Source organism: Chionomys nivalis, chromosome 17 (assembly GCF_950005125.1).
Source record: "Chionomys nivalis chromosome 17, mChiNiv1.1, whole genome shotgun sequence".
Lineage (NCBI taxonomy): Eukaryota > Metazoa > Chordata > Mammalia > Rodentia > Cricetidae > Chionomys > Chionomys nivalis.
Window position 1 is genome coordinate 47,299,379 of NC_080102.1, and position 14,637 is coordinate 47,314,015.

A 14,637-nucleotide genomic window follows, 5' to 3' on the forward strand; every position below is an offset into this window, starting at 1 on the left:
AAAGAAAAAAAAAATCATCTTCAACTCCCATTATCCATCTACCATTGTGATATCAACCTCTGGAGCACAGGATTAAATATTCCTCTTTATTTCCTTGGTTTGAACTATGCTTTTGCTGACAACCTGCAATCAGTTTCCAAACCAAAGTGAATGAATCTCTTTGAGGGGGGGAAAAAAAAACCTCCTGAATTCTTTTCTACATTCATGATAATTCATGATAATAAAAATGGCCTACAAACATCAGTCTAAGCCGTCCTAATTCCACTCATATAAGCAGGGAATTGTAGCTGTTCATTTAATGGGGAACTGGGGAACTTAACAAGATTAGGAATAACTAGGCCTTTTCAGCTTTCACACTCAAGTCTAGCAGTTTCCTGATCATAATTATTTTCTAATAAAGACTTTTTTTTTTCAGGAAAGGCATGCATTAAGCCCATATTTTATCTGACAGAGAAATAAGAACTCTCACCACTTTATTATTTGCTCAGTATAGTGAATATTGCTTCATTTTTCTCATATGAGAATGTCTATAGGAGTTACATGCAAGTCTCATCTGGATGAAGGAAATGTCACATCTCCACAGAATAACAGACTAACCATTCTGAGGTTTGCCTCTATTGGTGACATTCAAAGATGTTTTTTGATGAACATAAATACATTTTCTGCAAATTTTCATGACTTGCCATGTCTTTCTATATCTTCCCATCCAGAAGTGTTCGTCTCCATGACACTAACTGCGGCTGCCAGAATTTCTGAATAGCACAGAGTCAAATGCCACTGTGAATATCCTACTGTGGACACCTTCCTTTTTGGAAATAAACACTTATATTTCTGGAGCTCTTCCCAGAGTTTATACACAAAAACAAGCAGAAAAACTGTTTCAACTAAGTACTAAACTCCCGTCATACATAAAGTTCACAAGCTAGTGCCAGACATACAAGGGATTAGTATTAGAATCTACTACCCTTGGCCTTTACAGAACATGCAGTTTTTTGGATACTGTTCCCCACCCCACAGAAAGAGACAAGTTTTCTGTTTATCCTGTGTCGCTCAAACATCTGACGTCCCTATGAAATACATTAATTTTTGAAATATTGAATAACATTGTCTTAGTTCTTTCTGTTGCCATGATAAAGTATACCAACCAAAGCAACTGAAGGGAAGAAGCGTCTCTTTGGCTCCCAGAGAGGATGACAACCTACCATTTCATAGAAGTCAAAGTGGCAGGAAGTGGAAGCCACAGCACATCCACTGAACAACAAATTAATGCATGCCTGTGAGTATTTCTCAGCTTCTTCCTATACTTATGTAGCCCAAGGTCCAAAGCACAAGGCACGGGGCTGTCCAGAGTGTACAGGTCCTTCCACATCCATAACCAAGGAAGAGGGAAGAGGGAGGAAAGCAGAGGGAGGAGATTAACGAATTGGTTTAAGAGGTTTCTCCTAGAAGTTGCTGGATACTTTAAACATCCTCTTAGATGGAATCATGGAAAATGGTAAAAATAGGCAGAAATGATGTCAGTGGATCCACAAGAATGGGTGGGAACTTGGGAGAATCTATGGGAAGTTCAGCTTCTTTGGAGAACTGCCTTGGCAATGCAGACAACCCAACACAGCTGTAGGGAAAGTGTTTCCCTGGATTTCTCAACACAACTGCAAGTTTTCAAACAACAACAACAACAAATTCATTAGAGGCTTAGGTAATGGAGTAAAGTGCTTTTTGCCTAGAAACTGCATCGTCACCGGAAGACCGGAAGACCTAGAAACTGCATCGTCACCGGAAGACTGGAAGACCCTGAACTTCCATCTTAGCCTGTGGGCCTTATTTTTCAGGCCATTTGTGTCTTCTAGACACATGCCTCTCTCAAAGATGGAGTTTTTGAACAGTGGGATTGGAAACTACATGTGAATATTTCAATCCCCTCTTCACCTGAGTAGAAGCAATTGCCGAGCTCACAGAATGTCATTTCACCAGCAAGATAATCACATTTGGCTTTGCTCTCTTCACCATCAGTGTCTCAACTTCCTTTGCTTTTCCTCTGTTCCACTTGTCTAAAGTACTCAACATCCTCCCCTCAGACACACCCTTCCTGCAATCTCTATAGCTGCTGTTTTCTTTCGTGACCAGTCTCTATGATATTCAACTCTGCAGTTCATTACCCACTTCTACTGGTACGTGTTGCCTAGCGCATGTCCTCGGGAATCTCTCAAAATCTCACTCTCAAATAAGAAGCCTACCACACAACATCTACTTAGTGTTTATTTTCCTGAGAAAAATGGTTCAGTCAGGACACACGTATACTTAGACATCTAAGGGGACTGCATCATATGTCATTCTATGGCATATATACAATATCAAAACAAATAAGTCTTATTTCAAAATCTGCTATAGATGAAACACAATAATTAGAATCCACACTTATCATGTCAAGGTATTAAGGCTCTCTCTCATGACTGCCCAGCCTCAGCACCACTTAGCAAAACCAAAGGACAGTTGTGCAAAACCAGCTCAACTCAGTAACTACTAAATTCTCCTAAGGTTAGTTAGTCTTCCAATCATTACCCTAGGCACTGTTACCTCTTAGCTTGGGTTCACATTTGTTTGCCTCTTCCAATGAAAATTTTGTGTTAGCTGAATCAAGGGTACACTCTTATGCTATACTCTAGCCATCACACACACCCCAATGAAGATAATAATTTCGACTTTTAAAAGATGTTTAAAATTAATAAAAGAATTCTTTTGCTAGAGGAAAAAAATAGAGCAGTTATAATTTTTCAATAAAGCCACCAATTTAAAAATATGACTGCCAGTTGTCTCTTCCATTTCTCTGATTTGAAATGAAAATTTCACGCTCTACTGTGTATGCTCTCTCTTGAAAAATATTAAAGGTACCATTAAGATAGTAGAGGATGTAATGAGAAATTTTTTTCTCAGATAAAACTAAAGTTAGATTCATGCTATACCAGGAATCCTTATGAACACTAGTTGCTTTGACATATTTATTTTGTGATGTGGTGAAGACAGGGCTTCAAATTTTCCTCAAGTTTGGACATTGCGCTTAGTTCTCAGTTGTTGATTGGGATTTCCTGGAACTCTTGATTTTTATAAATAAATAAATCAAAGTCATCAGAATCCCACACTGCTTCCTCCACCAACTTATCTGGTAAAAACAATCAGGGAATTCTGTGCTTTGCTCTCTGGGGATGCCAGGGCCGCTGCCATCTCAAATCAGAGTAGCTGCTGGCACATGTCCTGCTGATCTTCCCTCGCGGAAGAAGGGGACCACAGTGAACAACCACACACCAGCCACACACACTGCTGCTACAGCTACAGGCAGTCTCAGAGGGTACCGGACACAGGAGGCAGTACAGTGTTTGGTAGGCTATCACTTCTGCTGAGGTGGGACTTCTCGGTGGTGCAGCTCACTGCTAATCTGTAAGGAACCACGGACCCATGTTTCTATACATTCAGTGAACTCATTGGTTCCCCCACACTGCCTGTGGATGCAATCACTTCTTTGGTTCGTCACAGATGCTTTATTGTAGTGAACATGGTTGCATACATCTCTGCCCAGGGAAAGCAATGTCGCAATTAACTATTAAAATTTCAATCATCAAAAGCACAATTATTGAACAAAGGATTTGAAAGTAGAGCTACACATATGTCCTGACTTAAAGAAGTGAATTTATTTTCCACAAAGTGTTAAATCTAACAGCATAAACAAAAAGAATACAGTACATTTCCTTTCAAATCTGATCAATTTGGTTTTTGAACATCTTTTTTGTAGAGCATATGACAGCTGAAATACATTCTTTATTAAAATGCCAAAATTAGTTACTGAAAGAGAAAATTCCAGTACAAATTTTAAAACTCATTTTTCTTCTATAACCATATATTCATGAGTTCCAAATGGCTAACATAGAAACGCCAGAGTTGACAGGTCACTGTCTGAATTAAAAAGTACTTACACTATTGGCTTTTCCAGACGACTTCCCTGTGAACCAACAATCTCCCCCAATGTACAAAACACTTGGCCCAGAAAGTCCTAAAATAGATAAAAGGATTAAAGCTCATAAGTTCCCAGACTATTGTGCAATAGACATCTTGCGCATCACGTTCACATTTTTTGTTACTGAAATACAGAATTCTCAATTCCAAAAATAAGCCCAATATGAATGGATTTTACCATGCTGCTTTCCTCCAAGTCCACATGTAATTTCACACTTTAGTCACAGAACCAGTTTGTTATTTTGAGCTTCCAGGCACTGCCGTGTCACTAGATCATAAGACTAGTGCTCTGCTACCGTCTGGATCCATGCCCTGCGAAAGCAGACTGGCAATAGGAAGAAGCCCGGTGCTCCAGGGTAGCCCAGATACTTCAGACATCTTGGCTATCCTCGAAGCTCTGCAGGGAGGACCTCTGGCCATTGAATAACCCAGGGGAAGCCCCATGAATCATGGGCAGATGTTAAATATGATGTTTCATTTTTACGAAGAGTCGATACATCTGCTTGTCAAATGTGCAAGGTGTGCCACTGAGTTCACCAGAGTTTCATAAAAATGACTTCGCAAATTAAAATTCATGTTTGGGAGCTACTACCAGGCCCGCTTTATAGAGAAGAGAACTGAGGCTTAAATAAAGCAGCTTGCTCGGAGCCAAAATGAAAACCCAGAAGATGAATCCGACGCTCACGAGGTCCAGCCGGCCTGCCTCTACTTCCAGCCAGAGAGAGGAGCTGCACTCAGATACACATAAAGCCAACAAGCAGAGAAATAAAATCCCTTATTACTTGGTGCAGGAAAAACGATGTGGATAGTGAGTGTCCTAAGTCCAAACAGGAGAAAAAGGCCCAAGTAGACTAGTAAGTGAGCCTTGAGAGGACGGTGGGATCGGTCCTAGGGAAAAACTATCAGTAAGCCAGCGGTGAGCTAAGAACATAGCTCAAGTAAAGGAAAGAAATGTACGTGAAAAATCACGATCTTGAGGATCTCTCGGCTCAACAACTGGAAGCAGCCAGACAGCTTTGGTCAATGCAGGGACACAGTCAGAGCAGAGCATCCAGACAGCACGGCTCTACTCCCAGCTAGCAGCCTGGGTTCATGACAGGAAAGAATTCACATTCAGGACTTTACAGTTGCTAATAATAAGCAAAGCGCCAAGACTCAATCCAAGGTTGCAATGAGTGGCGGGAAACGGATTTGGTAAACTGTTTCTGTGTGTGATAGAGCTGGAGGCAGGGAAAGCAGCCCAGAGACTCAGAAGTTCACCCTAAACCTAGAACTTGGTGCTTACAGAGGATGTACTGTCTTTAAAATGCGGGGCCTTTTCAATTGGTTTCTAGGGATGCAAAACAACTTAAATCCTTATTGTAACTATGAAAAATTAAATCTATACTTAAATTGCATTTCACTAGTATAAATATTTCAAATTTGGGAGATGAATAATCCTAAAGCTACCTAGAGCTAAATCCTTGGTCTTCCAAATGCTTGGCATTTGGGAAATTATTGAGTAGCAAAAACAAACAAACAAAAACAAAAACAAAAAACAAAAAAAACCACTTTCAGAGAACTGTTTACTAACAATTTATGTCCACGAGCTGCTGCAAAAACATGTCAGAAGGTTTCAGTCAATGGCGTACTTAGGCTCATTCAACACTGTATGCTATTGCACAAAAGATCAAAATAAAGATGGGTACCACCCTACACACCTACCAGCAAACACAGGAGCATCATTATTGCTTCACAGAGAGAAGTTTAAAATAGTTAAATAAGAAAAATGTGTTTTACAACATGAACCTAAGGGGATCCTCCCAGTTTCCCTATCCTGTCCCATCTTCCCAGCATCTCTGGGTTTGCCCTGCATTTCTGGGCATGGACAGTCGGTGTCAAGCAACGGCACTCACTACCTACAGCACAGAAGTCAGCACATGGTATTTACCAGGCAGTCACGAGGTGGGAAACTTCTATTCAATGTGTGTTTTAGCTGGCTTAATGGCTCACATCTGCGCTGCATTTTACGCTCATGTGTAAATAATTAGTGTCTTTCAGTGGGTATTTTTAGGTAATTTTGGTTGTACGTAGACATGGAAATAAAAACAAACTGCACCATAAAACTGTCTCACTGCTTCTTATGCTGGTGCTGTGACCCAGTTGTGGAATCATTATAATTAGGTTGTGATGGTATTTCCAAGAATAAATGCAGTCCCTTCTTTAACTCTAAGCCCTAGCAGAACAAATTCAGCCTTGAGAATCTCAGGCAGCTGAGAAATACTTCAGTGTATAATATAATAACAGCTACTGCTCTCTCCTCAAAATGGCCATGAAAACATTAAATGTTTGTTAAATCATTCTTTATAGTTTAAATAAGAGTCTCATAATGTATGAAAAACATTTTGTTCATATTTAAGAATCATTGAAACTTGAAGTGTATCTGGCTATTACACTCAGTATGGCTGGTGCCAAAGCTAAAAGAGCAATCAAAAGAGGAGGGGGAGCAGAAGGGATTGAATAACAATGAGAATAAAAAGCAGCAGATAGCCAGTGGGCATGCTCAGATCATTCATTCTTATAGCAATCTGAGTCTAGATTTGTTACAACTAAAGGACTCCACGTCCCTGCAGCCAGGGTCCTGGTGATTATACACACGCATATTAGCGTCTCTCTTCTTTCCTAGGTCTACACACAGCGTAACATTCTTAATTCTTTAGATCTATTATTTTAGTTATTTCTGAAGTATAAATATTTACTAATCTGTTTGCCTGAATTTTATTCTATACTGTAGCTTCATAATTTTCTACATTCTCTGCATGCATTATGTTTCTGCTCTGAGCTTTAGAAATTCTACAAATAATAGAAGGAAGCTCTGTAAGCAGTGAGATGGCTCAAAGGGCATTTACTGCCAATAAACTCCTGAGGTCCATAGGAGGGAAAAAACTCTTCTCAGCTATTCTCCAACCTCAACACAAACACTATTGCCACATGCACACACACACACACACACACACACACACTGAGTCTATAGTGGATAACATACTACCATTGAATACAGTCATGAATGTCTTGGTTGTTTTCACCCATGCCCAAGCTCAACCACATACCAGTATCCCTATACCTCAGCAGTCTAATCTACACAGTGGACATAATAATTCTGACTTCATGGGTTCTTGGGAGGATTATTTAATAAAGTATCTGTAGATGATATTTGAAAAGCATTTAGAATAGTTGTCTGAAACATAACCCTTTTATCCCCTGGAATAAAACATTATTATACACTCATAATGTATTACTTGCTACGAAAATCCAACACTGGAAAACTATAACTATCTAAGTAAAATAGCTTCACCTCCAGCTCCATTCTGAAGACATGGAAGGTTACAGTAAGCGCTATGATATAATGCAGGTGTGTCTTACATACCAAATTATCCTACACAGTGTACATATAGACACACATGTAAGAAAGAACATTTTGAACACAGTGGTAGAGCAAACCTAGAACTATTACCTGAAAGCAAAGTTTCTGATTTTCACTCTACTGACATATCACAAACCTAATAATAAACAATTTTATAAGCATATCACAGGATGATCCCTCTCTCAACAGTTCTACTAAAGATAATTTTGAAATGGTTTTCCTACTTTAGCAATGGCTGATACCTGTCTGAATACATAATTTCGATGACCAGTTAAGAAATTTAGGTTAAAAGACATTCAATTGTTATATTGATAGTTCACTTTAATTCAACAAAGTAAGGCGGAATAGACAAGGTTAAGTTCATGACTTAACCATTAGATTTCATCGCATGATTTGTTTTTATCCATTTTAAACTCATTTAGCTAATTTTTAATACATCTATACAAATAGTCAAAAAGAGATTAAAAACAAATGATAGACATGCCTTGCATTCTTAGTATTTTATCTTAATGTGGTAAAATTGAGAAAACACAAACTCCTGTCCATAAAGATCACATCACCGTCATTACCTGCTGACGTCTATTGCTGGAATAACTTACTAATATTTCAGACTTCTTTTCTATTTATTTAATTTCCAGACATCACATCAATCATCATGAAGAATGAAGTGTTAGTTAGGTCATACACTGCGTTCAGTATGGCCACCACTTTTAATCGCCAAAAAAGTATTACATCATTTCAGTAGTGGCTCTTAATTTTTAAATGATTACTGGCACAGTCTTATCATTTGAGAGCTGCAAAAACTCAACACTAAACAAAAGGAGTCAATATTTATGTAGAAGTAATTTGTCACAGTTTAACAATAGAGAAAAACAGCACTTCTTCCCTTCAAACCCAGGGTTTTTGCATTTGGTAGAAGAACATTAATGAACCACAGAAGTTAATCTTCTTTGTAATGCACTAATAAGAACTTCTAAACTAACTTGCAAAGAGACGTTTGGAAAATTTCTCAACTACATCTATTTTCCTTTAGGACTACTGATGATTTTCAACATATTTTTGTCATTCTTAATTTGTAATTCTGCAGATTAAGGTAACTAATTAAGCCACTGAATGAAAACTAAGGTTTCAACAAATTGGCATCCATTGATTAAAGCCAATTTATTTTAAAAATGATCACACATATATAATATACATTTAAAAAACAATACAATTCACAAATAGAAGAAGGTTCATGTGCAACATAGCACCTCCAGGAAACACATTATCTCCAGTGGAACACTAGTTCTTAAAGCTGTTTAAGATGCAACATGCAAATACCTGGCATGCAAATAACTAGAAGACTAGGAACTCTATGCAATACTAGTAAGTGTTACATCTGAAATACTTTAGTGTTACTAAGTAATAACATTAATTATGTAAAGTTATCACTTGTACCTCTATTGATACTAAGTCCTATTAATAGCCAATTTTCCACATAAACCATCCCATTTCATGCAAATTAAAGAGTAATCATGTAACAGTCATCCAGCTGAGACCAGGTTGGAAGTAATTCCACGTATGTTTCAAGAGTCTAAGGCAGATTCTGGATTTTACTAGCATGAGGATAGGAAACCTGACCCACATATCAACTGTAAATACTTTATGTTTATAAGGCTAGATATCATCATTTGACATGGATCCAAAAGCTTTTCATCGTTCAGATATCAGAGGATAACAGGGGGGACGGTTAGACAAGGACTCTTAAAAGTGAACATAAACAGGCTAAGCTCCCACAAAGCCAGTTCATGTATTAGGATGGAAACCTAGTGCCATTGTCCTTGAAGTGGGAGGACCTTGGTCTTCCCGCAAGGCAGGGAATTTGTACTGCTCTCCAGTATGGAGAGGGAGGGGGAATGGAGTGGGGGGGGGAGAAGAGGAGTGGGGGGAGGGAAAGGGGAGTGGGGGGAGGGGGCAATATTTGGGAGGAGGGGGAGGGAAATGGGAAACGGGGACAGGTGGAAATTTTAATTAAAAAAGAATAAAAAGAAAAAAAAGAAATAATAAAAGAGTTGTTCTGGAGACAAAAAAAAGAAAATAAAGAAAGTATATGAGTGCTACATTTATCTGTAGGTATAAGGTAAGAAATTAAAATGAAGTTGGGAGTCACACTGGCTTAGGAAAGGGGCAGTCAGTATATTTGCTCTCAATTCTCAAAGAAGGTCTTCTTCACACCCCAAGCAGATTGAGATCACTAGAAAAAAGCTACAACAGATCAAATTGCAGAGGACAACTGGCCATGGAGTGCCCACCCCAATTGTTATTGCCACAACTCCTACACCTAAGGCTCAGGGAACACTGTAGGAGAGGAGAGAGAAAGGTTGCAAGAGCCAAAAGAACATGAAGCCTGCTGTGATAGTGTGTCTTCTGTATATGACAGTGAAGCTATATCTATGAAATCTCAATGTACAGCTACCTATGCAATAGCAAACCTGAAAAGTAACAACATGGGATGACATGCCAACTTGAATTTGGGAAATCTGACCATGTCTTACCCATAGATGAAGAACTACAGGCCACTCTCAATTACTGAGAGAAAGAGAGTTAGTCATCCTCAGAACAAACTGTCTTAGTGGTTATCCAATACCAAGTGGTAAAGTCCTAAAAATATATGCATATAAACAACTCTATATATCCATTCACATATATGCATGTGCATATAAGTGCATTCATATGCACACACACGTGCACGTTCATGTGTAACAATAGTAATTTAAAAAAGAGGCCATGAATTTGAGAGGGAGTAAAGACAGGGACATGGGAGGGGTTGAAGGGAGAAGAAGAAGAGGGAGAAATGATTTAATAAAGACGTTTTAAGTATATGAAAGGATGGGGGACCAGAAGAAATTAAAGGGGCAGAAAAGATGCAAATACTGTGTGCTCATGGATAAAATCCTCAAAAAGTGACTGATGGATGTGAGGGAGAAAAACCATGTAACTATTTGAGCCAGAAAAGCTCCAAGAGCAACATTGTTCCTAAGACAACAATGTATATGGGACAACAATGCATATGGTTACTCAAGGAAAAGGAAGCAGGGATGGGGAAGGGAGGGTTAGAGTAGAACAAACAAGGAAGTGGATTTATCACCAGCCTGAGTGCAGGGTAAAGCATTGCCTGGGCTGGAGCCAGCAGCGGCATGTAGTAACAGGCTTAGAAAATGATGATTCTGGTTATGTTTTCCCAACAGGATCTCTGAAGCCATGAGTTCCCTCAAGAACCTGTCACCTTATTTTCTCCGCTTATATTCTCTTTAAAGTATTCAAAGTCCTAAGTCTTTTGATTGGTGCTTTCCAGACCCCTGCCTGTAGTCTTTGAACATACCTAGCCAATGTCTGCATTTGAACATTACTGGGGTGGAGGGGGAACATCTCAACTCAAAATCTCTTTCCCAAGTGTCCCTAAATCTTCATCCCTGGCCTCAGTCACTTTGTAGTTGATTTCACTGTCTACCCAGGTACTCTCACCAGTACTCAAGAGAGCCAAGCAATGTCTCGCATTTTACATCTAACAGAGAAGTCATCTGTAATCAAACAGCCATAATACATTCCAGATTGGACAGCTTTTATCACTTCAGTGGCTTTAATTGTCAAATGTGACTCATGCAGTCAAATTACAACAGATTCATAACTGTTATCCTTTATTGCAATCTTGCTTCTCTGACCTCATTCTTCACTTCAGCAGGCACACATCATTAAAATGCATAAATCAAATCACATCGCCCTCCAGCAGCATACAACAACAAATCTCAAAACCTTTAGAAGCATGGCCTATAAAACTGCAGCATCCAGTATTTATATGCCCCTTCACATGGAATCTTCAGACTCTCATCAACATTTACAGACGGCCACAGCAGTGTACTCCAACCCTTCCTGCCTCAATGACGTTGTATTGCTGATCCTTTTTGAACTAGAATATCTTACTAAAATTTTCAGTACCTCCTCTCCCCTCTCTTGTAAACTATATTCAGTAATTGCATGGAAAGAAATCTCAGATTGTTGTTTCTCTCTCTCTCTCTCTCTCTCTCTCTCTCTCTCTCTCTCTCTCTCCCCCCCCCCCCGTGTGTGTGTGTGTGTGCATGTATTATGCCATCAGTATTCTTCAGTATATATGCTATAAGGAAAAGAACTCACTTTGCATCTGTGTTCACTGGATAAATTGGCTCACTCTCCCTATCTCTACAGCGACAAAGTGTCAGGTGTTGGAGATGAGGTACTCTTTGCACTGTTCATGGCTCTCTCTGCTCTCATAATGCAAGAGTTAACTCAAACACAAATTCTCCTGAAATGACTATACAGATACACAATCAAATTTGGTTAAGTTGTATATAGATTAATGGGTGTTATGGTTTTAATATGAAATGCTCTCCAAGGTCTCACATATCTGAACACTGGTCCCCACATAGTGGCTCTGTTTTTCAAGGCTATGAAACCTTGCATGGGAAGGGGGTCCCTAAAGTTTCCTTGGCAATGAGCTGTGGAGAGGAATAGCCTGGGACTGTTTCTCTTCAGGCTGAGTCCAGGTCAGTTGCCATGATATAACTAACTGGCTTTCTACCAAATAAAGCCCCTAACAACTTTCCTCCCTTACGTTAATTCTTAATTCCTTCAGATATTTTGTTAACGTTTAAAAGGTATTTAGTCTCGGAGATGAGAAAAGTAACCACTGCACTGAGTGTTACAGCCCAACAAAAGAACCAGATTCCATGTGAACCTGCTCCTATGAGAAAGCACATTTCATGGCCCAAGCATTTAGTTTTCAAATAAAATTATAAAATAAAATTAACTTACAGGAAGGAATTTATAAGCATAATAAGTTAGGGATTGCAGTAAAGGCCAAAGATGCTTGCAATGAAGGTTAGTGATGGATGGCCAAAGGAAACCAGTGAACTGTCACCACATTTGAAACAAGAATTTCAGTGGCATTCTGAATGGATTATTCTTAGAAAAAAACCATTGTTTCTATGAATGCCCTTTCTACAATTCCTTTTAAGGTGACATTGTTTGCCACACTTATAATACTTGACATTTCATTTTTTTCCTCAGACCTTTGGAAACCACCTCTCTTACCCATGCATCAACATGGTCATGAGGTTCGATATTAATTTTATCTCAAATGCATTCCTCCAAAAGTGATGACCTTGCCTTTAATGGCCTAATTGTCCTTTTACATGGAGAATTAGTGTTTTCAAAATTACTATTTGTCTAGCTTCTGAATTGGTGTCATTTTATTTACTGATGAAGTCAATCTTTTGTAATAAATCTGTAAAGTCTTCCTTTTGGTCCTGTATAACTTTAGTAAATGATCCAATTTTCTTTTCTATTTCTCCAATTCTGTCCCAAGCATTCAAAGCTGCTGTGGCCAGGGATGAAGATTTAGGGACACTTGGGAAAGAGATTTTGAGTTGAGATGTTCCCCCTCCACCCCAGTAAATGTTCAAATGCAGACATTGGCTAGGTAATGTTCAAAGGCTACAGGCAGGGGTCTGGAAAGCACCAATCAAAAGACTTAGGACTTTGAATGCTTTAAAGAGAATATAAGCGGAGAAAATAAGGTAACAGGTTCTTGAGGGAACTGATGGCTTCAGAGATCCTGTTGGGAAAACATAACCAGAATCATCATTTTCTAAGCCTGTTACTACATACCACTGCTGGCCCCAGCCCAGGCAATGCTTTACCCTGCACTCAGGCTGGTGATAAATCCACTTCCTTGTTTGTTCTACTCTAACCCTCCCTTCCCCATCCCTGCTTCCTTTTCCTTGAGTAACCATATGCATTGTTGTCTCATATACATTGTTGTCTTAGGAACAATGTTGCTCTTGGGGCTTTTCTGGATTTTGCAGAAGGTGTGGCAAAGGCAGGCATTGGACTAGTGAATATAAGTCAATGAGCAATATTCAAGGTAATCCTTGTTGTCATGAAACTCTGTGAGGGGCCTCTTGTAGGCCACTATGTGAATCCTGGTTCAGTCAAGTCATATCCTGCCATGATAGAGGAAACTCGTTCCCAAAGCAATTAAAGAACCTAATACCTATTGTGAGAAACCATACTCCTCTGCATAATAGAACAGACAGAGAAGAGAGAGCAAACACTTCAAGAGAAATCATAAAGCAAGTATTGTGGCAAACTTCTATAAAGGAATAAAGATCAAATTAAAATTATGAATGAATGAAATTGTCATTACAGGTCTGTAGACACAGGTGCAGATGTAACAATTACTTCATCAGAATGTTGGCATCCAAATTGGCCTCCTCACAATGTAAATGTTCAGTTTTTAGGGATCAGAACTTTATCTCAGATAAAATGAAGTGTGAGATGAGTCAAATGTATAGTACCAGAAGGACAGAGAGGGATATTAAACTGTATGTGGCTGAAATGGCAATGAATTAGCGGGGATGCGATTTGTTACAACAATGGCATACTCAGACTAACATTACCTCAGTCTTAGAAACAAACCATAAATTAACATATGTTTCTGGAAAAAAAAATACTACAAGATATAAAATATAGTCATGGACCATTTGGGTTGTACAAGAACAGGGCACAACAACTGCTGATCTTTCAAAGGCACCAATAGTCCTACCTTTAAAATGGTAAACAACTAAACCTATATGAGTTAAGCAATGGCTTTTGTTTCCAAAGAAGAAGAAAAGCTATGGATACTACAAAAATTAAAAATATTTTATCTGAATAAAAGACACCTCTTAATTAGAAGAGATGATAGTTCATTAAACAGCATGATGTTTAATCTAAACTAACTTATAAAACTAACAAATGCTTTTCATTTTATCAGATATAACTTGTCAAAAGAGAATTCCCCAAAATTAGGGTCAAGGAAGGGTTTTGCTTCTGCAGTTTCAGGAGAATAAAGGCATCCGGTTAAGGAATCTGAAGACCATTGGACAAATAAGATATTTGAAGGAAAAGGATAAATTTTCCAGAAAAACTATCTCAAGAAAAAGAGTAATTGGCCTATTGGTTATCACATTTACAACATGATAAAATTTCATAAATCTTCCCAAATGTTTGTTTTTGCTGCTCACTACAGACATATAAATAGTCTTTTTTATAGGTCCAGTTTAATTAAAAATCAAAGCTGAAAAAAAAATCAAAACTGATTTTGAAGTTGGAGTGTGGCTCTTTCATTCTCTAAACCCAGGCATGCTTATTAAAGTGAAATCTAAAATCTC

The 14,637-nt window shown here is 38.6% G+C and overlaps 1 protein-coding gene across 1 annotated transcript in view; it reads right to left on the reverse strand.

Annotated features, from left to right (window-relative positions):
- Positions 1-14,637, reverse strand: part of Cpne8 (copine 8) — a 188,570-nt gene that overhangs the window by 110,441 nt on the left and 63,492 nt on the right. The window contains exon 6 of the mRNA XM_057792293.1: positions 3,969-4,045. Within this exon, the coding sequence (XP_057648276.1) occupies positions 3,969-4,045 (77 nt within the window). The remainder of the gene's footprint in view (positions 1-3,968; positions 4,046-14,637) is intronic.